Raw genomic sequence first — 23,500 nt, 5'->3', positions numbered from 1 at the left:
GTCACCTTTAACCGAGCTGCGCAGTAGAACTGCGCAGTCGTCTTCGGTCATGGCGTCTGAGCAGTGGCCAGCGTGGTTCAGATTGACTGTTGTTTCTGGGGCGAAAGTGATTGATTTTGTTTTTGTTTTTTTTTGTATACCTTGTCGAGGCTCGTGTGAGAGCTAACACACAACACACATCATGGGGGACATGAGACAAGAGAGGAGAGAGTGGAAAGGATGAAACAGTGGGGAACAGAGACATTAGGAGATCTGTGGAAGGGAGAGGGATGGGACGGGGAACATGGGGAACAGAAGATGGACATTACAGGGACTTTCAGGAAGGAAAGCAGGGAATTTGAAGGAGGTGGGCTTGGGTGGATTATCGGGGGTAGAAAAGGTCGAGGATTTGGATGGGGGATGATAAGAGGTGGTGGTGAACAGCTGTTTTGAAGGCCTGGAGGGAAGAATGGGAATGAATAGAGTGAGGGAGTTTATTCCAAAGGCGGGAAAAAAGTGGAATGAAAGAGTGAAGGTGAGCAGTGATTCGTGATTTTGTTAGTTTTACCAGAAGGGGGTTTTTGGCGGACCTCGATCACCCTGCGGAAATGTGGTGGGGACAAATCGCAGAGAGAGCTGGTGGGCGAGGCTGGAGAGGAGACGGTAGAAGACAGAAAGACCACCGACCAACCTGCGGTGATTGAGTGAGAGGCCCAAAGACTCAGCCTCATTGCGGGAGATGCCAATGATCCGAAATGCCCTGGTTTCTACAGCGCGAAGCCGAGAAAGGTGGGAGACAGGAGCACCAGCCCAGAGGGGAGAGCAGTACTCCATCAGGCTGCGGACAAAAGCTTTGTAAGTGGTCAGGATCTCAGGTAGGCCGAGGAAGGACTTTACACGACGGAGGATTCCCAGTCGGCGACTGGCTTTGGAGGCGAGGTTTGAAATGTGGCTTTCCCAGGAAAGGTCATGGCAGATAGTGAGACCCAGAAGCTTGAAAGAAAGGACTTCTTCCAGAGGATTGTTGAAAAAGTGGATGGGGGGATTTTCTAAACGGTCCTTTTGAAGAGACATAGTGAGAGTGTGAGATTTGTCCGGATTGAAAGACATGTTCCACATGTTGGACCAGTTTGTGATTTTACCCAGATCTGCCGTGAGTGAATAAGCTGCTGCTTGCCGGTTTGAGGGATGACAGATGGTACGCCAGAGGGTGGAGTCATCAGCAAACAGATATAGAGGATTTTCCAGAGAGTCGGAGAGATCATTGATGAAAACCAGAAAAAGAACAGGGCCCAGAACGCTACCTTGAGGAACTCCAGCCTGGACAGGAAGAGGGGATGAAAGAACTCCATTTAGGGCCACACGGTCAGTGTGACAGGAGAAGACGTCTGCGAGCCATGAGTTGGTAAGAAGTATGTCAGCGGTATAAATTCGAGTGACTGTATTGGTGATTTAATCACGCAACATCTTGACGCCGTATATTCTGGCCGAACTATTGCATCAATTCAGTGCAGCAGCAGGGATGATTCGCACGCTACTCTCGATCGTGCCGATTTTGTTTCCATCGAAAGTTGTACACCGCTGTTCGTATTGAAAGATTTCGGTGCCAAGTACTTCAAAGTTTCCCTGCGAGATGCTGATATTCAGCCTTCAACGGACCAGAAATCAGCCTTTGATGTGCTCATGTGGATGGGAAGATGGTACGATCAGATGCCCACTGAAAACTAAGCTGGTTATGGCTCTGATTGACCGTTTTGAGCGTGTTGATTCGGACTAGACACCTTTTTTTTTATCATATCCAGCACTATGCACTGGTGTGCACGCACACATCTACGACTTGGACAGCAATTTTCTCAGCATTGTTTCCATTTGTTTGATGATCCAACAGGTTCCTACAAGAAAAACATGCCAGACTATATTGTAAAAACAAGTTTTAATCCTTCTTTATTGTTTTTCACATCAGATGATACAGTGAACAATGGCACCCTGCATTTGAATGGTTTTCCATCTTCAATGTTTTGAAAGATCCTCCTGGTCCGGGATTTATATTTATTCCCCCCCCCCCTCCCCACCTACCCTTGTCTTTTCCATGGAACATCTGAAAAAAAATCATAAAAATATATTATTTCTAAAAATTGAAATTATATTTATATTTCAACCTACCGACCCTACATTTTAGCTGAAGAACTGCGTAAACCAAGTTATAAAATAACTAAGGCCTAATGGAAATTGCCGAAAAATTCTCTCCGAAACTAGGCAAGCTTTTTGAATTCTGTTTGCGGGAATTGAACAGGGCATTAACAGAGATGAATTACCTCACATATGATACATCACTTGTTGTTCGTCTTTCGGCTGCTCCCGTTAGGGGTCGCCACAGCGGATAATCCGTTATGATCCACATACAGGTTTTACGCCGGATGCCCTTCCTGACGCAACCCTGGTCGCCTCTTACGACACAGGGATAAGGATTGGGTTTCGCCATGATTCCGGGCTGCCGTACACCCTCCCATAGCGCGGCCCAGCGCAAAGCAGAGCTCCCGTCCTCAAGCGATCCTCCAACCCAAGCCTCCGAGTAGCCGGATTACAGGCGCACGCCACTACGCCCGGTCTACATATGATACATCATTATGACGTCATGTCAATTTTTATGACGTCATTCCTATTTTTTGACATTTTTTGTTTCACAACCCAGAGTTTTCATCGGATCTTTGTGAAACTTGCCATTTATATGCAGAAAGCCCACGTACAGGCAGTAACCATGTCCGATTTTGGAAATTCTTCCTAGAAAAAAAAGTTGACGTCATAATATCGCTGCTAATGGAAATCGCCTATACCATTATCTCCGAAACTAGGCAAGCTGTTTGAATTTAGTTTGCGGGAATCAAGCCGGGCATTAGCACAATTAATTGATCGCAAACCTGAAACATCACAATGACGTCATATTCGTTTTTATGATGTCATCATAAAGAGGACGAGGATCTTAGCTCATTTGAGCTTGTTTTAAATGACTGTCCTCTCTTTGTGGGTAATTCTAAAGGGTAATTCTAAAGGGTAATTCTAAAGGGTGATTCTTAAGAGTAATTCTAATGGGTTCAAAAGGGGAGTTATAAAGTTTTCTAAAGGGTAATTCTAAAGGGTTCTAAAAGGTAATTCTAAAGGCTTCTAACGTCTAATTCTAAAGGGTAATACTAAAGGGTAATTCTCAAGGGTTCTGAAGGGTAATTCCAAAGGGTGATTCTTAAAGGTAATTCCAAAGGGTAATTCTAAAGGGTGATTCTAAAGGGTAATTCCAAAGGGTAATTCTGAAGGGTAATTCTAAAGGATAGTTCTAAAGGGTGATTCTAAAGGGTAGTTCTAAAGGGTAATTCTAAAGGGTGATTCTAAAGAGTAATTCTAGGGGGTTCTAAAGGATAATTCCAAAGGGTTTTAAAGAGTAATTTTAGTTGATTTCATGAATTTCTAGGCTTTGCCGATTTCCTTCAGACATAGGTGCGAATTTTTTTTAAACGACTGTCCTCTCTTTGTGGGTAATTCTCAAGGGTAATTCTAAAGGGTAATTCTAATGGGTTCTAAAGGGGAGTTATAAAGGGTTCTAAAGGGTAATTCTAATGGGTTCTGAAGGGGAGTTATAAAGGTTTCTGAAGGGTAATTCTGAAGGGTAATACTGAAGGGGAAGTTCTCATGGCTTCCAAAGGGTAATTCTAAAGGGTAATTCTAAATGGAAATTCCAAGAGGTAATGCTAAAGGGCAATTCTAATGGGTAACACTAAAGGGTAATTCTAAATGGAAATTCCAATCGGTAATACTAAAGGGCAATTCTAATGGGTAATACTAAAGGGTAATTATAAAGGGAAATTCTAAAGCATTCTAAAGAGTTATTCGAAAGCGTTTTTTTTTTGTATACCTTGTTGAGGCTCGTGTGAGAGCTAACACACAACGCACAGCAAGGGGGGCATGAGACAAAAGGGGCGGGAGCTGTTAGTTCTAAGGTAAGTTCTAAAAGGTAATTCTTAAGGGTAGTTCTAAAAGGTAATTCTTAAGGGTAGTTCTAAAAGGTAATTCTAAAGGGTAATTCCAAAGGGTAATTCTAAAGGGTGATTCTAATCGGTGATTCTAAAGGGTAATTCTAAAGGGTTTTAAAGAGTAATTCTAATTGGTTTCATTAATTTCTAGGCTTTGCCTATTTCCTTCGGAAACAGGTGCGAATTTTTTTAAACGACTGTCCTCTCTTTGTGTCTCTTTCTGTCTCCTACCATGCCCACCCTCATTTCTCGAGTAGTAAATAGGTCCATGAATATTGCTTGGCCATGCAAATAGTGTCGCCTTCCTAGAAGTCTTCAAAAAAAATTGTTTGTGACCACATTGCTAATCTAGGTTCTTGAGATGGAAAGTGTTACTGTTGATGTATACACACTGGTCCATCTTTCTTGATAAACTTCCACCCACCCTTCCTCTCTGTTCTGTTCTTAACTTCGACCATGCCCTAGTGCCACCACATCTCCTGTCGAAACCCCTTGACCTGCTCTCACATCAGCCCCTACTTCCATGTCCTGTACATCAAAACACCAATCCTTCCCTCACCCCATTACTCATTCCCCCATGTGCCCAGCAATGTACCACCCAACCCTTTCCATTGGGTATGCCAGATCAAAGGTTGACACACCAATCTGCTGAATCTCTCCCTACAGGTTGCTACCTCATCTTCAGATATATCTGTCAAACAAACATTGATTTTATAGGATGTCCCAGGTTCAATCATCTCACTCCATGATTATTTTTTTTTCTTATTTTGACATTCCCAATGCTCATGCTGGCAGAAGTGTTGTATTCAACATCAAACCTTCCTTTCCCATAATCCCTGCCTTACCGTGTTCCCCCAATCCATATTGAATGTCTCCAGGTCCATATCCTTCTCATTTATTTGCATGGTCTACAACACTCCCGACATGATGACTGTGCATGAGGCCAGGCCCGTAGCCAGGGCTCAGTATTAAGAGGGGCATATGAACTGGATGGGGGGGGGGCACAATTATTATATTTAATATTTTTGATAACCCGGTATACTATTGTATTCATGCAGCATTGACACATCTATACTGAGGTTGCCATCGCATACTAACCAAATTGATCTCAGCTAGATTTAATATGTTCCGATGTTTTTGGCCTAAAATTATTCGAATGCAGGAGAGCCGCAACAAACTGGCACATTCACAATGCAAATATTCAATGATTAGACAATTGGCACCAATTCAGGTGCACTTATACAAGGTGTTGTGAAGAATTGGCATTAGAAAATTAATATACCAGAGATACAATGACTAAACGGGAGAGGTTGGCACCAGAATCAGTGCACTTTGAAATAAGATACAGTCGGCTATGACCTGCGATCATCACGTGAAACTATCAACAGCAAATACGACCAGCCTGAAGATACCACAAGGTCCGCATTTAAAGCAGTCAATTACACAGAGGTAAGGTTATGCACAAAGCACTAGATATGGGATATGCAAAGCACCAAACACAACATTTAACTTAAACATCAGAAGTACAAAGCAGCCAACCATGGTGGGTGCTGACCACAACCACACTGCAACCACAACCACACACGCATCAACAGCAGTCACACACACAATCTGAACTCCTTGTACAGTTTTTATACCACTGTACTCGCTGTCAGAAGAGCTGCAGGTGACGCGTCTCAGTGTGGAATCTTCTGAGAACCTTCTCCTTCCATTGATTCAGGCATTTACGTGTGAGGTCTCTCTCGAAGGCCAGCTGTACAAGTTGTGCCTTGCGTGCATGGCGCATGGACCGTCGATGGTCAGTGAAGACATTCCTCAATGTTGAGAATGAGTTTTCACACATGGCAGTGGACGCACCAAATGTTAGTCCAAGTCTCATAGCAGTCACTACACTTGGCATGGCTTCCAGCGTTTTGTGGTATGTTGAGAGGAGTTTTTGTGTTGTCCATCTCTCGTTTGGCTGCTTTTCTGTCTGTGAGCGAATAAACTGCTTTGCAACTCTGTTTCACTGATGGTTGACTTTGTTAATGTCATGATGTGCTGGAGCAAGTGGGGATCCAAAAACGTGCCATTTTCAGGATTCAAGGCAGTGAGTGAACGGGCGAGTTGTGTGTTGCGCTCACTGAAGCGCTGAGCGATCTCGCCAAGCACAGTGTCAATTGCACTGTAAAAAACCCTCTGCAGTTCCGTCTTGTCATTGTCGTTGTTTTGTCCTGTAGTCTCCAAAACTACAAACTGTTCCAAGTTCTTATGCATTGTGAATCTCCGTTTTGGTGGTGCAGGTGTAGAAGTGCGAGCATCGTTGGCCTTGCTCCACAGATCAGTGAACTCATCCTCAGAGCGGAGTTTCTTCACGCACTCTGCAGCACTCGCCACCAGTTCCAACCCCGTTAGCAAGTCCATGTCCTCTGCCTGCAAGAGTCTGTTCGGGCCATCTAACAACATCAGCAGCTTTTGTACAAAGATAGCAATGAACATGAAGGCAGGCCCAGAGACTTCCCGCAAAAGCCCAATAGCCTCCATCCTCATCTCTGCACCGTAGGCACGCTCTGCATCAATCTCCGACAGTAAGGATGTGATATCCTTAAAAGATCCTATGATCACAGACACAGTGGCTAAATGTCCCGTCCACCTTTGATCAAGAAGTCGTTTTAACCGCTCACCTTTATACAGTGCAGCAATAGTGGGCTTTCTGAAGAATTTGTACAGGCAACAACAAACCTCGAGGAAATCAGTGACAGCTTTCTCTGCTGCCAGTGCGTGGATAACTACCAGATGGAGTTGGTGATTTAAGCAGTACACATAGGGGATTTCTCTTTCCAATATCTCTTGCAACAACTTTTGCACCCCACCGTGCTTCCCAGCCATTACCGAAGCCCCGTCATACACCTGACTTAATATTTTTGACGTGTCAAGTCCTGTTTTTGTCAGCTCTGCAATTATTAGGTCTGTCAATGTTTTTGCATCTCCAGTGTCGGATGTAGCTATTGTGAGTAGACGCTCTGTTGCTTCATTTGATGCCGATACAAAGCGAATGATGATTGATATGTTCTCACATTCAATGGGGTCCCTCGTCCCATCCACCTTGATGGTAAACCACGATGTGCCTACTTCTTCCACGAGGGCATCCTTCACAACATTACTCAATGTGCAGATCAGTTCATTCTGCATTTCTGGACTAATATAGCTTGCGTTTCGTGGGATATGCTTTATTTTTTCGGCAAGCTCGGTGTCTTTTTTGAGTGTGTAGTTTAAAAGCGAGAGGAAGAGCCCACTGTGCCCGTCTGACATATCTTCAAAATTATCAAGGCTCCCTCTAAAAGGTATCTGATTTTCGGCGAGAAATCCCACAACATCTATAAGAGCAGACGCATAGTACTGGTTTCTATTTAGCTGGTCAGCATTGAGGAGTGTGGAAATCTCCTCACCACAATCGATGCGCCTCTCATTCTCCTTCCACCTCAAAACACAAGTTAAATATTCCTTTGAAGTTGCGTGTTTGTGAAACCCCCTGTCTTTCTCAACAGCATGTTTCCAATTCCGGTAGCCTCGCACTGTGAAAGTAGAGTCCACTGGGCCACGTGCAGTGTTAAATTTCCCACATGGATAGCAGAATGCTGCATCTGTCTGCACACTGTATTCCAGCCATTCATTAGTCTGGTACCACGAGGACACAAACGAGCGACTCTTGTTCTGCAACAGATGGCCAGGGTACCGCTGTAGAACAACTTGATTCGGTCTCTCACTTCCAAGATCATCGGGAAGCGGCTTGACAGTCACACCCGATCCCGAGGCCACCGCCGAGCGTGGCAACTCGGCTGCCTGCGTTGGGGCTCCAGCTGCAGGGCTGACGTTGCTGGCTTGGCCAGTTTGGCCAGTTTCTGTCAGTATTTCATCGACATAATCGTCTTTTCCGCCTCCTCCTCCTCCAACTCCTCCCACAACATGTCTTTCATCATCTTCTTCATTTTCGTCAGTTGCATTTTTTCCTTTTCTGAGCCATTTTCGTGTATCCATCATCCACGTCTTTTTCTCCTGCTGCAAGCTCGTGCTCTGTGATTCATCCCTCGTGACTCGCGTCACTAATCTTGCGACTCGCGAGATTTGACGGTTGACGGTTTTATTTATTAAATGATGCATGCATCAAAAACAGGTTTTATCTGCATAATTTCAAATGTAAGCACGATTGCAAACACACATATTTTTAATTTTTATTATAAAATTTATTTTGTAAGATGGAGGGTTGATGGGTTGTGAAGGTCACGTGGTGCACGTGCACTTCATCTTTAATAATGTAAATTTATGTCTTTTCCTTAATCATATTATCATATTATGACTATATTACATTTATACCTAACTTACAACCAATCAGGTAACCTGCTCAATAGGGTCTCCATATCGAATACGCTGATTGGCTATTCCTTAAAACTAAATGATCCACGATATATATAACCACCCACAACATCGACATTCGACACGAGGTCTTGACTGCTGGCGTTGGTGCTTGAGTTATTATCTTTTATCTTGTGGTCTTGGACTATTGTCTTGCCAATTGCTTTTGGAGATGCGCTGGCAGCACACACTTATCTCTTGACTGTTATTCAAATAAGGATATTATTAAAGAACAGTTTATCCAAGAAGGCCTTATTATTCACCATGTTGAACATCTGGAATAAGGGTTTTAGTTCACACAGGTGAACTCTTAAACAGCAAGTTCACAGTGGGCGCTCATCCTTAAACACTAAGTTGTTCACAGGTGCAACAGGGCATAAATGGGTGGCGTACACGTGGGGGGGCACCAGATGTGCCATGGGTGGCATTGCACCCAAATGCCCCCCCCCCCCTAGCGACGGGCCTGCATGAGGCTCTCTCAGCCAATGCAGACTGCCTTCTATCTTCTCATACCCACTTTTCCTAATCTTCAACTGTCACCCTTCCAGTTGGCTTAGAATTTTCTGCACACATCACTCCATGATATTGCAGGAAATGCTATTTCTGATACTTTGGGTCTCACCCAATATGTAAGATTTCCAACCGGCATTTCCTCACTCTGATCGACTTAACCATGTCCAACTTTTGCTCCAACATTTCTAGTTCTTCCTCCCCACCCTCTTGGCTCATCAAATCATGTACTCCTGAAAGTGTTTGCTCACTGGTGGTCTTTTGGGATCTGCCAAGGTGTTGCCGTATCTGGAGGTTTAATCAGGCAGTTTGATCTGGTCGACAGTCCACCATCTCTTCCACTAACTAGTCTACTATCTCTGTCTCCAGATATAGACAATGCATGGGACTCATTTCTCAACAAACTACTGTCCCCTCTATTTCTCCATGTATTCATCTATCGTGCTAAACATTTTGCTCTTGGTACAATGATGAATGCGGGGAGGCAACATTTTTCCAGAAACTATTTGCCAGAAACCAGCTTGCCTTTTCCTTATAGATATCCAACCACACTCATGGGAATATGTCGTGTCTCTACAAAGCTCATAGCAATTGTGTTGATGACTTCAGAGGAGCCAGAATTAAGCATCCAGCCCACATGAAGTTTGAACTCACAGGTCTTTAACCTCCAGAATAGATTTGTGGCAGTTGGTCATCTTTCTCCTCCAATGCTAGTGGTCCTGACAGTATAAGTACTCTCATACACAAAAAAAAAAATTCATCCACCTTGACTACTCATATTTCTCGACTATTTTCCAGTTTCTCTGAAGGCTACCTGCCTGGATTTTCGGAAAGTACCAACAACACCCCAGTTCATAAGAACAATGCCAAAACTAACCCTCTTCACCATAGACCAGTCAGCCTTCTCCCGAGCATAAACAAAGTAATGGAATCAATAAGTTTAGCAGATCACAAGACTGATGTTTTCCATAACTCTCTGATATCTGATCAACAGTTTGGCTTCCTTCCCAGATCATTCCACCTTGGACATGCTTCTTCTTTTGTGTCAACTATGGATGGATGCCCTCAATCTTAAACAAGAGGTCAAGTGTATATTACTATATAACTTCCATGCATTTGATCTGTTATGCACCCCTTCCTGATTTTGAAACTACTCACAGCCTCACAAGCAGTGGGATGCATTGTATGGAATGCCATCCCATGTTGTGCCTCTTGAGGTCAGTACCCCTTGAAGTTGTATTTTATGACTGATCCTCTTTGTGTGTGTGTGTGTGTGTGTGTGTGTGTGTGTGTGTGTGTGTGTGTGTGTGTATATGTATATACGTATATATATACGTATATATATATATATATGTATATATATATATATATATATATATATATATATATATATATATATATATATATATATATATATATATATATATATATATATACACACACACACAATCAATGACACGTCTTTCTCACGACAAAATCCTTTGCAGCAACTTCAATCTGTGTAGGATAATTCCACATCCGCATTCCAAGCAGGCTGTCGCAGTCAGTATTCCTCTTTGCCAATCCAGAGAAAATAAGCAACTCGTCATCTCCATTGAACATACCTTTTAGTACAAGGAAGTCCATGTCCCGCCTAAGTAACAGCAGGTAAATGCTCCAATTTATTTCTGTGTTCAACCTCTGGAAAATATATACAGTCTCTGGAGCTACTGGTCCATACTATCAGCTATAATGTCTTTCGCAGATAATATCTCCAAGCTGGCTTCAAAAGCTGTCACTTTAGAATTTTCTGCAGGGCTAAGTTCATCCTCTGTCACCCTCAATGTATAGCAGTATACAAAGCCTTCATCTGAAGTATCATGGAATATGGCACCCCACTGTGGATCGGTGTTGCTGCTTCCAATCTTGCCCACCCCTTTTGTTGAGTCCCTGGAATCTAAGGCCTTCCATGTTATTGGAATCTTGTGTCAGGAAGCAGAGTCTCAGGGTCTGCTTCTTGCTCACCATATGCAGGTTGGCATGGCCATGCTGTTTCTTACTGGCTCTATTCTGGTCTTGCTCCTCCTTCCATCTCACTTCTCAACCCTGTCTCTGCCTCCCCAGGTTGCACAGATTCTGTCAGAAACCCTTTCCTTGTTACCCTCCCAAAGCATTAACTCAATGCTCAACTCCAATAATTCACACCGCTCTGTGATTAATTGTGATGAATAGGTTTGCCAAGTATTTTCCTGCATTCAAGAGTGATGACCTCTAGTTAGCTGTGACTTTAACACTCTTCATTGGAGGAAAACTTTCAGTATACCCAGCCAAACCTTGTCAACCTGTTTCGAGTGGATATGGCCTGGAAATATATTTATCTGCTGGGAGTTATCTGACCTATCATTTTATGATCGCCTGTTCCACATGCTCTGCCATAGTTTACCTGCTTATATTCTTCCCAGGAGCGGTGAAAGTCCAAAGTGCCATCTTCCCGGTGCTGGATGCGCGTCCAACCCCCTCCAGCTGTTTCCATGTCACAGAAAACCTGCAGTGTGAGTGCACACAAAGCTGCAAACCCCATCGCAAAAGAAGTGCAAGGCACATCAACCAATCAACACCATGACATATGATTAAACAATTTCCAGAAGTTCCCCTCAACCAATCCCTCCCCACCTGAAATGTACATCCCCATTCAATAACTTTCCCATCCGAAATATGTTATAATGTAGGTCTTTGACATTTTGTGCAACATTCTTGGTGATCGAGCCAAACCATTGTTTATTCGCTCACGTGGAACTTTAAGGGAGCAATTCTAAACTGCAAGAGCACAATTTTCCCATCAGCTCTTGGGGCTACTATTACAATCATCCTCGTGTGATCGTCACAATCGGTCCAACTCCAGTAGGCAGGAAACGTGCAGGAAAACATGCGGCAAAGTCGTGCCAACGTGGTTGATTAAAACTTTTTGACACATGGCAACAGAGGACAAGCTACAAGCTACAAGAAGCCAGCTCACTAAATAGAAACATGTGGTCAGGAGGAGGAAAAAAAATAAAAGAAAACCAAAATCTTGTGCACCATCCCCCCCATCCCCCCAAAAATGATTGTTGATAACTGCAAAAACTACACTCGTAAGCTGTTACCGTAGACCTGTCAGACACACTTCCCTGAAACAGAAATAAATGTTTTTGGAAGTGCACCAAAGCCAAGAAAACTCATTTAGCAAATAGCAGGACTTGTATTGTTTTTCCACTGGACGTCTCGAAAATGACCACAATGAGAATCTCTCTAATGAGCTATTCACGAATAACTACCATGTAATCCTCGCAGACAGATGGTCCGCAGAATAATACTTAAAAAAATATATATTTTTACAATCTGAGCTCACTTGTCCCATCAGCTGTCCAAATCAGTTGACAAAAAGCCCCACTGACTCTTATTTCAGCGGAATGATACCTGTCTAATGCGGCCGCCAAATGCAATTTCCTGTGTCCTTCAATCACAGAGGGCAGAGAGAAACCGTGCCAGGCTCTGCTGAGGTCATGCGAGCACATGGTTCTGCAGAGCTTTGTTGGACGCAATGAGACATGGAAATGAAACAATGGCCGATCGAGTTTTTGGCAGAACCTCATCTCCAAACCTCCCTACATTTTGACTGCAGCTCATTGCAATGGAAGGCATGTGAGCATATAGAGTGAACGTTCAAACACACACACACACACACACACACACACACACACACACACACACACACACACACACACACACACACATACACACACACACACCTTGTCTTGCTATGTCTGACTTTAGTATCGACTGAATGCTTTGTTCATTATCTAAAAATGATAAATTAAGCAAAAATGAAAGAGATAAAGAAGAAGAGAGAGCCAAACAGGAAAGGAAAATTATAACAATTGTTAAAAGAAGAGATGTTAAATGGAAATTATAACAATTGATAAAAGAAGAGATGTTAAATGAAAGACAGGTGAACGACAGGGAAACAGACATCTAATGACAAGTAGAAAAATAAAATAAAACGGCTTGGTCCATTTGGTGTTCCTGTCTGAGCACTGCTTATCTCATGATGATGCAAGTTCAGATTCACATCCCATATTATGCAAGAGTGTACCTGTGTGCAGAATCAACATTTTGCAACAGAAAAGGACAAATGCATTTATGCACATTGCAAACCTCAGGCCTGTAAACAAATATCCACGAAGTATTGAATATAAAGTTTTTTGGTAGACAGTCTTCCTGAATTTTGCAGCACATGGCAGCGGGTAGTATCGATTGCTGGGTGGGGACCAGTGCCTTCACCGCAGGCAGTGCAACATCCGTAGGTTAGAGCAGGAATTTGGAATTTGTTCAGGGTGCTGGCAATAGCTCGCCTACTCTTCGCGAAGGACACCTTTGGATCTTTAACATCCACCAAATAATGCAAGCAAGCGAGATGCCCAGGATAACATCAATCCAAGCGATGATGCATACATTGATGCATCGCCCTGCCTGTGAAACCTCAGGATGACAGTTTACAACTGGAACGATAGTCAAACTCAGCCAAAACAGCTCAGAGGTGAGTGTGCATGCCTGGTAGACAATAAAAGTGATAAACAGAAACAACAATGAAAGTTTGCAAAAAAACGTTTCCACATGAACTGACCAGGTGTGCAACCAATGGAAGGAGAAGAGAATGATGCAATGAATAAAATAAGATTTCTCTACAGAAAACGACCCCTGAGGGTAAGTGTGCAAGTCAGCACTCAGATATAAGAGATGAAGACAGATGGTGGTACCTTGATGGGATGTGACATGTTTGGAAGTTGAATGGTATAGACATCGCTTTCGGTGAAGCCAGCCTGGAGAAGGTCAGCACAGTCCTGATAGGTTCCCTTCACCGCAGGCAGTGCAACATCCGCTGGACTTGCTGCACATGTAAATGTAATGAGTGAGTCACATTAAGGTATCAGTTCCTCATGGATCCATCATACAGTGGCCTGCAAAAAATATTCACCCTCCTCCACCTCCAAAGTTTCACATTTTGATGCCACCTGAGCTTCTTTCAAATCAAACTTAATAAAAAGAGTCTTCACAAACTACTCCAAAGTGGTAAAGCTAAAAAAATGCAGATAAAATGTGAATAAGTTGGATTAACAGAGAAAAATCAGACGATTCTCAGTTGCATAATGATAAGTATTCAAACCCTTTTCCTAATTATCCCTAAATCACTCCAGGAGCAAATTATTTGTTTGCAAGGTTAGAAAATAAGTATAATAGATTTCACCTGTATGTAATCAGTGGGTTCACTTAAAATTTAAGCTTCCCCACTTATCTAAGGAGTTTTAAGGTAAAACTCACTTGGTTAACCAACAAGGCAAACATTAAGACTGAGGAGTTTTCCAAAGAAGTCAGACATAAAGTGGTGGAGAAGCACCATTCAGGAGAGGATTATAAGAAGATTTCAAATTCACTCATTATCCCTTTGAGTGCGGTGAAATTCATCATTAACCCTGCGTTAGTACCCTGGGGTGTTTGGAAACCCCAATTTTTTTCAATGTCCCGTTTTCTATAGATGTGCGCACTAATATCCGTTTTCTCCGCAGTAGCTTCACGATTCTGTGTTGAGTGCGCTCAAAATTTTTCACGGTCCTGTGGGAACTCTTGTGAGAGGTAGACGTCATTTCTCAGTGTGCGGAGAGAGAATACCTCAGGGTACTAACAAGGTACTGAAAAAATAAGCCTGAAATTCCTAAGGAATTCTTAGAGACAAAGAACAGATGTAATTATGACAGCATATTTGGTTTCACAGACAAAATGACACTAGTTTCATACATCCCGCAGAGTAAGAAGAAGAAAAATGTTCTTCTTGTCAGCAGCATACACTATGATGACAAAATTGACCCAAACTCTGGAGGTAAGAATAAACCAGAAATTATCAAAAAGAAGGTTCCCTGCATGCCCAATGCCCAAACAACCCCACTCGTCACAGGGGGCAAAGAGATGTGCATTCTGTCCCAGGTCACACGATCATAAAGCGAAAACAGTGTGTAACCAGTGTGGTAAACATGCGTGTAAAGAACACAGCAAGTTGACTGTCAGTTGCATTGAGTGCCAAAATACAATATCAGGTGATGAAAGTGAGTGATGAGGATGTTTCTGCTGTAGCTCATGAGTTTTGATAAATTTTGTTTTCTATTATTGTCTTGATGTATTTATGTACTCATGTACTATGAAATCAAACTGAAATTTCATATGTATAATCCTGCATGCGTTCACTAAATAAATGAGTAAAACTTCATGCTATTTTTGCTTACATGCTTCATTTAAAAATTTAAAAGTTGGGGTGCTCAAACGCCCCAGGGTACGAACTGCGTAAAAAAAAAAAAAACCATGGTACTAACGCAGGGTTAAGAAGTGTAAGACGTATCATACCACCAAGACTCTACCCAGATTGGGTCACCCATCCAAACTCAGCAAATGAACAAGCAGAAAACTGGTTCGGCATGTCACTGTAAATCGTACAATGACTTTCAAAGATCTACATGGCTCTATGTCCAAGATGGGGGTCAGTGTTCATCAATCAACAATATCCTGTTCCCTTCACATAGCTGGCCTCTATCGACAGGTGGCAAGAAAGAAGCTATTACTGAAAAAGACAAGAAAAGCTCGTATGGAATTTGTGCAGAAAGCACCTTAATGATACTGCAGGTATTTGGAAAAAAGTTTTGCGTTCAGATGAGACAAAAATTGAACTTTTTGTTCTAAATTCAAAGCATTACTTCTGGCACAAGCCAAACACTGCACATCACCCAGTCAACACCATCCCTACTGTCAAACATAGTGGTGGTAGTATCATGTTATGGGGCTGCTCTTCATCAGGAGGCACTGGCAAGCTTGTCAGTATAGAATGGAAAATGGAGAGTGCAAATTGCAGGAGAATCCTTGATGAAAACCTGCTCGAGTCAGCCATGAATCCGAAACTGGGAAGGAGATTCACATTTCAGCAGGACAATGATCCGAAGCACAAAACTAAAGCTACACTGGAGTGGCTGAATCAGAAGAAAATAAATGTTCTTGAGTGGCCCAGTCAAAGTCCTGACTTGAAACCAATTGAACATTGATGGTGAGACTTGAATATTGCAGTCCATCGACGATCCCCTTCAAACTTGGCAGAACGAGAGAAATTTTCATGTGAAGAATGGGTAAATATTTCACCATCTCACTGTGTAAAGCTGGTAGAGACCTACCTACAAAGATGCATAGCAGTTATTGCTGCAAAAGATTCTTCCACCAAGTACTTAAGGCCCAGTCACACCTTGACGTTTTAGCCAGCTTATGCCGATTTTTGGAAAATTTGTGTAAAACGCTGGTACACGTCGAATACGTTATGGGTAAGTTTTGATAACATTGAGAGCATGCTGAAAAAGACTGCCATACGTCGTAGTACGCTGGCTTTAAACGTACTTTTCGGTTGTCCTCAAATTTTCCATGCTTGAAATTTTAAGACTTATGCCAGCATATGACTCACACTTTCCGCATAACGCTGGCCATAAGTTGTAGGCACGTTAAGCGATCGTTGACACACGTCGACACACGTTACTTGGAAGTTACTCATAAGTCGAAACACGTCGAGGTAATGTTTAGCGTACCCGAAACTTATTTCTAACCAATGAGTAACGTGTTGTTGTAGTCGGGTAAATCTACAACTAAAAATAGCCTTAACCCCAAAAAATTGATACAAAAGGTTTTTTAACGGTTTTGGGTAGGATTTTGTGGTGAATTAACGTGAATCAAGGGACATGACGCGGGATCACATGTTGTGCGTCTCGCGTATAAGGGGAAGTCTCTCGGCGGCACGGGTGGATTGTCCCCGGGGCATTGCTATTGACATCGGCTGTCCACTTGATGCTCGTTAACTGAAGGTGCTCATTGACTGGTGAGAATGGAGATTATATCGAACTCCGTGCTTACGCGGATTAGTCTGCAATGGTTAACTGCACATGTATACGTTTCTGCTTATGTACTCCTAGCTGAACCTGTATTTCCTGGTGTGCCCACAGAAGCGGCTCCAATCAAATGGAATAAAGCCTAAACTCTGAAGGTTCATCTCTCGCTCTCATTTCAATTTATTCCATTTGATTTTCTCGGCTCTCTCAACCAAAGATGGACAAGATCTACAAACCAGAGAGGTTCGACGCAGACCCAAACACGACTGACGCAGAAATGAAATGGTCACATTGGTTCTGCTCCTTCTCACACTATCTGACCATCATCGCGGAGGGAGCTGACAAATTTGCCGCTCTCGTGAATCATGTCTCGCCCGGCGTATACAGGCTCTTCTCGGGGTGCGACACTTACGAAGCAGCGATTGACGTGCTGCAGGCGCTCTACGTGAAGCCCAAGAACGAGGTATACATACGACATCTTCTCAACACACGCAAGCAAGCAGCCGGGGAGACAATCGATCAGTTCCTGCAAGCTCTGAATCAGCTGGGAAAAGACTGCAGCTTCCGGGCGGTAGGCGCCGAGGAACACCGAAAGGAAGCCACACGGGAGGCATTCATCCAAGGACTCAGATCAGCCCACATACGGCAACGCTTACTAGAGAAAGCGCAACCCACTCTTGACAAGGTAGTCGATCAGGCTCGAGCGATGGATACGGCTCAGCAGCAATCTGAGTCATTTGGGACACCGATGCTGCTCATGAACGCTGCTACGATGGGAACCCAAGGAACCCCACTGGCACAGACACAGCCAGACATGAGGGATGGAGAAACACCCGAGGAGCCGGATACCCAGACCTCGTCAAACTCCTCAGCAACTGCTCCGGTCGGTAAATGCTTCTTTTGTGGGTACAAAAGGCATCCTCGTCAAAAATGTCCCGCCAGAGATGCCACATGCATGAATTGCGACAAGAAAGGGCATTATGCCAGGGTATGTAAATCTACTCTAAGGAGGAATAAACCCACTTCTGCGGCTCTCTACTCGCAAAATAAATTGACTGCAGCCTCCCGGGGAATCTATCCAAGGCTATCATCAACGTGCGAATTAACGGGCATATGGCTGAGGCACTGATTGATACCGGTAGCTCTGAAAGTTTCGTCAACAGCTCGCTAGTGAAGGGCAGGAAATGGGTAATCCACCCGACTGACAATACGGTATGCATGGCCGCCACCTCACTACAATCCCGCGTACGAGGGTACTGCAATGTTGAATTGGACGTAAAGGGTACACGCATCGGGATGTAAAGGTGCTGGTGCTTCGTGATTTGTGCGCAGACGTAATTCTGGGTCATAATGTCCTCAAGCAGCACACGAGCGTCGAAATACCCTTTGGAGGAAGCAAGCCTCGTCTAATTTTAAATGCGCTGACCACCGCGGAGGTGACGTCCCCCAGCTGTTCGCTAACTTGTCGCCGGTCTGCAAACCGATAGCGATCAAATCGCGGCGATATACCACTGCTGACATGAATTTCATCACTTCAGAAACCAAGCGATTACTGGAGGAGGGAATTATAGAACCGAGCGATTCGCCATGGCGCGCACAGGTGTTAGTAACCAGCAGTCAGAACCATAAGAGACGGATGGTTGTCGATTATTCCCAAACGGTCAATCGCTTCACCCAACTCGACGCCTACCCCTGCCGCGCATAGATGAGATGGTCGAACGCGTGGCCAATTATAAGGTATTCAGTACCATCGACTTGCGAAGCGCCTATCATCAAATTCCCATCCGAGAGGAAGACAAACCGTACACTGCATTCCAGGCAGGGCGGCGCCTCTACCAGTTCAGAAGGATACCATTCGGTGTCACGAATGGAGTAGCTTGCTTCCAACGGGTTATGGACGACATCATCTCAGATGAAAACCTCGAAGACACTTTTGTTTACGTGGATAATGTCACAGTGTGCGGTAGGGATCAGAGGGAACATGATAGGAATCTGGACAGATTCTTGAGCATTGCTGGAAAATATAATCTGACTCTCAACTACGAGAAATGCGTATTCTCGGCAAGGTCAATTGACCTTCTCGGCTACACGATAGCCGACGGCACAATTAAGCCTGATCCTGAGCGATTGCGCCCGCTCCGTGAGCTTCCACCACCTCAGGACTTGCAAACAATGCGCCGGGTGATCGGGATGTTCGCTTACTATGCAAGATGGATTTCGCAATACTCCGAGAAAATACATCCCCTAGTGCATTGCAAAAACTTTCCACCAGATGCCGCTGTCGTGAAAGCTTTCCACGATCTCAAGGATGATATCAGTAAGTCCGTGGTTTTATCGATCGACAGCTCGGTGCCCTTCGTGGTGGAGACCGACGCTTCAAATCACGCCATAGCTGCAACACTTAATCAGTCTGGGCGGCCGGTCGCTTTCTTCTCGAGAACTCTCTCTAGAAGCGAGCAGAGACACTCGGCAATAGAGAAGGAGGCGTACGCCATCGTCGAAGCGCTGCGGAAATGGAGACATTATTTACTGGGAAACCACTTCACGCTCGTTACGGACCAACGATCCGTGGCTTTCATGTTTGATGGGAAAAATAACGGGAAAATTAAGAATGAAAAAATTATGAGATGGCGGATAGACCTAGCTTGCTACAGTTACGACATTGTTTACCGGCCCGGGAAGGAAAACCCTGCTGCAGATACCTTCTCCCGGGTCTACAGTTCGGCAACAATCAGTCAGGCTTTGCAAGACCTCCATGTGTCTCTGTGCCACCCAGGGGTAACCAGGATGGCACATTTCGTACGCAGACAAAATCTTCCCTATTCTGTTGAAGATATTAAACAAATGAATGCTTCATGCCCTGTTTGTGCTGAACTAAAACCCAGATTCTTTGGCGCGGCATCTGGCAGACTGATCAAGGCTACTTCCCCCTTCGAGAGACTAAACATCGACTTCAAAGGGCCCCTACCGACCGAAACAGACAACAGATACATATTCACCGTTGTTGATGAATATTCAAGGTTCCCTTTCGCGTTTCCGTGCTCGGATATGACCTCGGGCACTGTCGTAAAATGTCTCTCTGACCTCTTCGCTATGTTTGGGAGACCTTCGTACATACATTCAGACAGAGGGCCGTGTTTCATGTCGGCCGGGCTAAAACAATTCCTATTAGAGCACGGCATAGCAACTAGTCGAACGACGGGTTACAACCCACAGGGAAACGGGCAGGTGGAAAGGTATAATGGAGTTATTTGGAAAGCCATAACTCTGGCGCTGAAATCGAGAGGACTGGGCCCCGAGCGATGGGAGGTTGCTCTTCCTGACGCAATGAATTCCATACGCTCTTTGCTCTGCACGTCCACCAATGCCACTCCTCACGAACGTATGTTTACTCACCAACGACGTTATGTTGACGGTCAAACGGTGCCCAACTGGCTGACCCACCCCGGTACAGTGTTCATGAAACGCCCGGTACGACAAAGCAAGTATGAACCGCTGGTGGAGGGGGTCGAACTCATTGACACTAATCCAGAGTATGCTCATGTCAGGCTCCCGGATGGCAGGGAGACCACTGTGTCGGTTCGCCATCTGGCTCCCTCAGGTACTGGCTCCCCTCCTGGCACTCCTCCTTCTGACATTTCCCCCCCAGGAACTCCGCCAGGCGACGGGGCTGCCGCGTTCCCCCCGAGAGCGATCGAGGAGTCATCCCCGGCACAAGTCGAGGCTCACCAAGAGGATCGGGAGTCTCCCTCAAGTGAAACTGCCGTTTACTCCCGGAGAGGTCGACGAATAAGGCCCCCTCGACGACTCAATCTGTGAAGGAGATTATCGGCATTCTCGCTGCTCACGCTCCTATATGCCCATTATATCATATATCGATGCTCATTTCCATGCTCCTACAACTCAAAATAATCACTGCTTGGCATGTATGCTCCTGTAGATCTATTAGTCCGCGTTGCTTGAAATGTATACTCCTATAGTGCTAAAGCAATCATGGTGTGTAAGATGGGCCCCTAGTTACATTTTAAAGGTGGGGAGAATGTGGTGAATTAACGTGAATCAAGGGACATGACGCGGGATCACATGTTGTGCGTCTCGCGTATAAGGGGAAGTCTCTCGGCGGCACGGGTGGATTGTCCCCGGGGCATTGCTATTGACATCGGCTGTCCACTTGATGCTCGTTAACTGAAGGTGCTCATTGACTGGTGAGAATGGAGATTATATCGAACTCCGTGCTTACGCGGATTAGTCTGCAATGGTTAACTGCACATGTATACGTTTCTGCTTATGTACTCCTAGCTGAACCTGTATTTCCTGGTGTGCCCACAGAAGCGGCTCCAATCAAATGGAATAAAGCCTAAACTCTGAAGGTTCATCTCTCGCTCTCATTTCAGATTTGACCTCCAAAATAACATACTAAAAATCTACTCAAATCCACCTACCGGAAAGGGCCTATTTTCAAGATGGCGTCCAAAATGGCCGCCGTGGGCTTAAATTGCCATAAAATGGCACTAGTTGGCCTATATTTGCGATTTTTGTGTCAATTTCTATGTTTCGGAGGTCAACAAATCTATTGAAATCATTTTCAAAGTTGGAGATGTATCTTCAGTCAACCTTGGTCCAGACAGAGCAATTGACCCTGCTCTACTCTTTCAAAGATTTCTTGTTGTGTCAAAAACAGGAGACATTTCGTTGGAAGATGTCATGGGCTATGAGCTGAGCCCATTTCCCCCTGCCCTGTTTGAGGGTAGAGGTATTTTCAGAAAGGCTGACAAACCTCAATTAGTTCAAGCTATCAGAGACCATTCTGCCAAAGTGTCAAATGATACCGTGTCTGACTCTGTTCCCCAAACTGAGCACTATGTTCTTGATGGTGGCTCCTTGCTGCATTGTTTGTCATGGACAGCCGGGGACAGTTTCAATGCGATAGCCAAGTCGTATGCTGACTTCACTATTCGTCACTATGGAAAAGCAACAGTCGTTTTTGATGGTTATGATTATGGACCATCTATTAAGGACAATACACACAAGCACCGTGGCCATATTGTTCATCCCGAAGTCAGCTTCACACCTGGAACAGAATTCTCTGGCAAAAAGGATGAGTTCCTGTCCAGGAGCTCCAACAAGCAACAGCTCATCAACCTCATCAGTGAGGAAATGAAGAAAATTGGCTTGAACGTAATTCATGCACCAGGGGATGCCGATGTAGACATAGTAAAAGCGGCAGTGACATCGTCATACCAACAATCAACTACCCTGATTGGAGAAGATACAGATCTGTTGGTGCTATTATTGAATTACGCTAGCGTCGACAGCAAAGAACTGTATTTTTGTTCTGACAATTCATCCAGGAACTGGAAGGTGCACAATATCAACCAGCTGAAAGTATCATTGGGTGAAGAGCTATGCCCACATCTTCTCTTCCTTCATGCCTTCACTGGGTGTGACTCGACATCTCGAGTATTTGGAATTGGAGAAAAGTCAGCATTTCAGAAACTGGCAAAGGGGTATTCAGCAATCAAGACTTGTGCAAACACCTTCCTTGTCCCCAACCAAACAAGAGACATGGTCGTGGAAAACGGCAACAATGCCATGAAAGTATTATTTGGAGGACATCCCTGTGATTCCCTCGCCAAGTTGCGATATAATGTCTTTGTGAAGAAACTGGCTTCAGCTAAGTCGTTTGTCACCCCAGAACGTCTGCCACCAACAGCGTCTTCAACAAGGTTTCACTCTCTGAGAGTATACTCTCAGATTATGGTCTGGATGGGGAGGAACGGAAACTTGAAGGCAACAGACTGGGGTTGGAAACTGGAGGACAATAAACTAGTTCCAGTTATGTCAGACAAGGATGCTGCTCCAGAAAAGTTGTTGAAGATGATCCGATGCAACTGCACAACTGGCTGTAGAACAAGTCGCTGTAGCTGTAGGGGATACGGTCTGCCATGCCACAGTCTGCGGACCCTGTCAACTTGATACCTGCGAAAATCCTTTCAACAAGACAGTATCGGAGGACGAAGAGGAAACATAGTTTATCTATGGTAAATGCTACTTCAATGAACGAACTTTCGTTGATGTTTTCGATTTACCCTAACTTGAAGGCATTTTAATTGAAAGTACGTTCTAGAGGAAATGGTGATCATTGTGAGAGCCGATTAATTTATTACTTTCTAAATTACCAAAGCATATTTTTATTTATGTTATGCACAAGATGGTCAATTAATTCTGATCACTACACACGGGACAACTTTTCAGGTAGACACTATTTAAAGGATTGGGCATGACCTCCAAAACATAGGAATAAACACAAACACTACAAATGTAGTCCATTTATTGCCTGTTTTAAAGCAAGTACATGCCCATGGTGGCCATTTGGGGGGGGGGGGCATTTTGGACGCCATCTTGGATTTAAGGCCTTGCCATCACTAGTCAACTCTGAAAATGATATCAGGTGATTTGTTGACCTCCAAAACATAGAAATCGACACATACATCACACAAACACAGCATTTATTGACAATTTAGTAGCAAATTTATGCCCATGGTGGCCATTTTGGGGGGCAATTTTGGACGCCATCTCGAATTTAAGGCTTTTCCATCACTGATCAAGTTTGAAAATGATATCAGTGGATTTGTTGACCGCCAACACATAGAAATCGACACATATATCACA

At 44.2% G+C, this 23,500-nt stretch overlaps 1 protein-coding gene and 1 pseudogene across 1 annotated transcript in view; both read right to left on the bottom strand.

The window, feature by feature from the left end:
• The window catches only part of LOC147017416 (angiopoietin-2-like), a 145,435-nt gene that overhangs the window by 9,514 nt on the left and 112,421 nt on the right, over positions 1-23,500 (bottom strand). Inside the window, exons 5-6 of the mRNA XM_085847063.1 lie at positions 13,679-13,809; positions 11,326-11,427 (exon numbers count right to left, since the gene is read on the bottom strand). Of these exons, the coding sequence (XP_085703189.1) occupies positions 11,326-11,427; positions 13,679-13,809 (233 nt within the window). The remainder of the gene's footprint in view (positions 1-11,325; positions 11,428-13,678; positions 13,810-23,500) is intronic.
• LOC147017417 (signal recognition particle RNA) lies at positions 2,442-2,587 on the bottom strand (annotated as a pseudogene).

Source organism: Eptatretus burgeri, chromosome 11 (genome assembly GCF_056783735.1).
Source record: "Eptatretus burgeri isolate ZD-2024b chromosome 11, Ebu_testis_v1, whole genome shotgun sequence".
NCBI classification, from domain to species: Eukaryota; Metazoa; Chordata; class Myxini; order Myxiniformes; family Myxinidae; genus Eptatretus; species Eptatretus burgeri.
The sequence above is the reverse complement of the archived record's forward strand: the minus strand, read 5'-3'. Positions and strand labels throughout refer to the sequence as shown.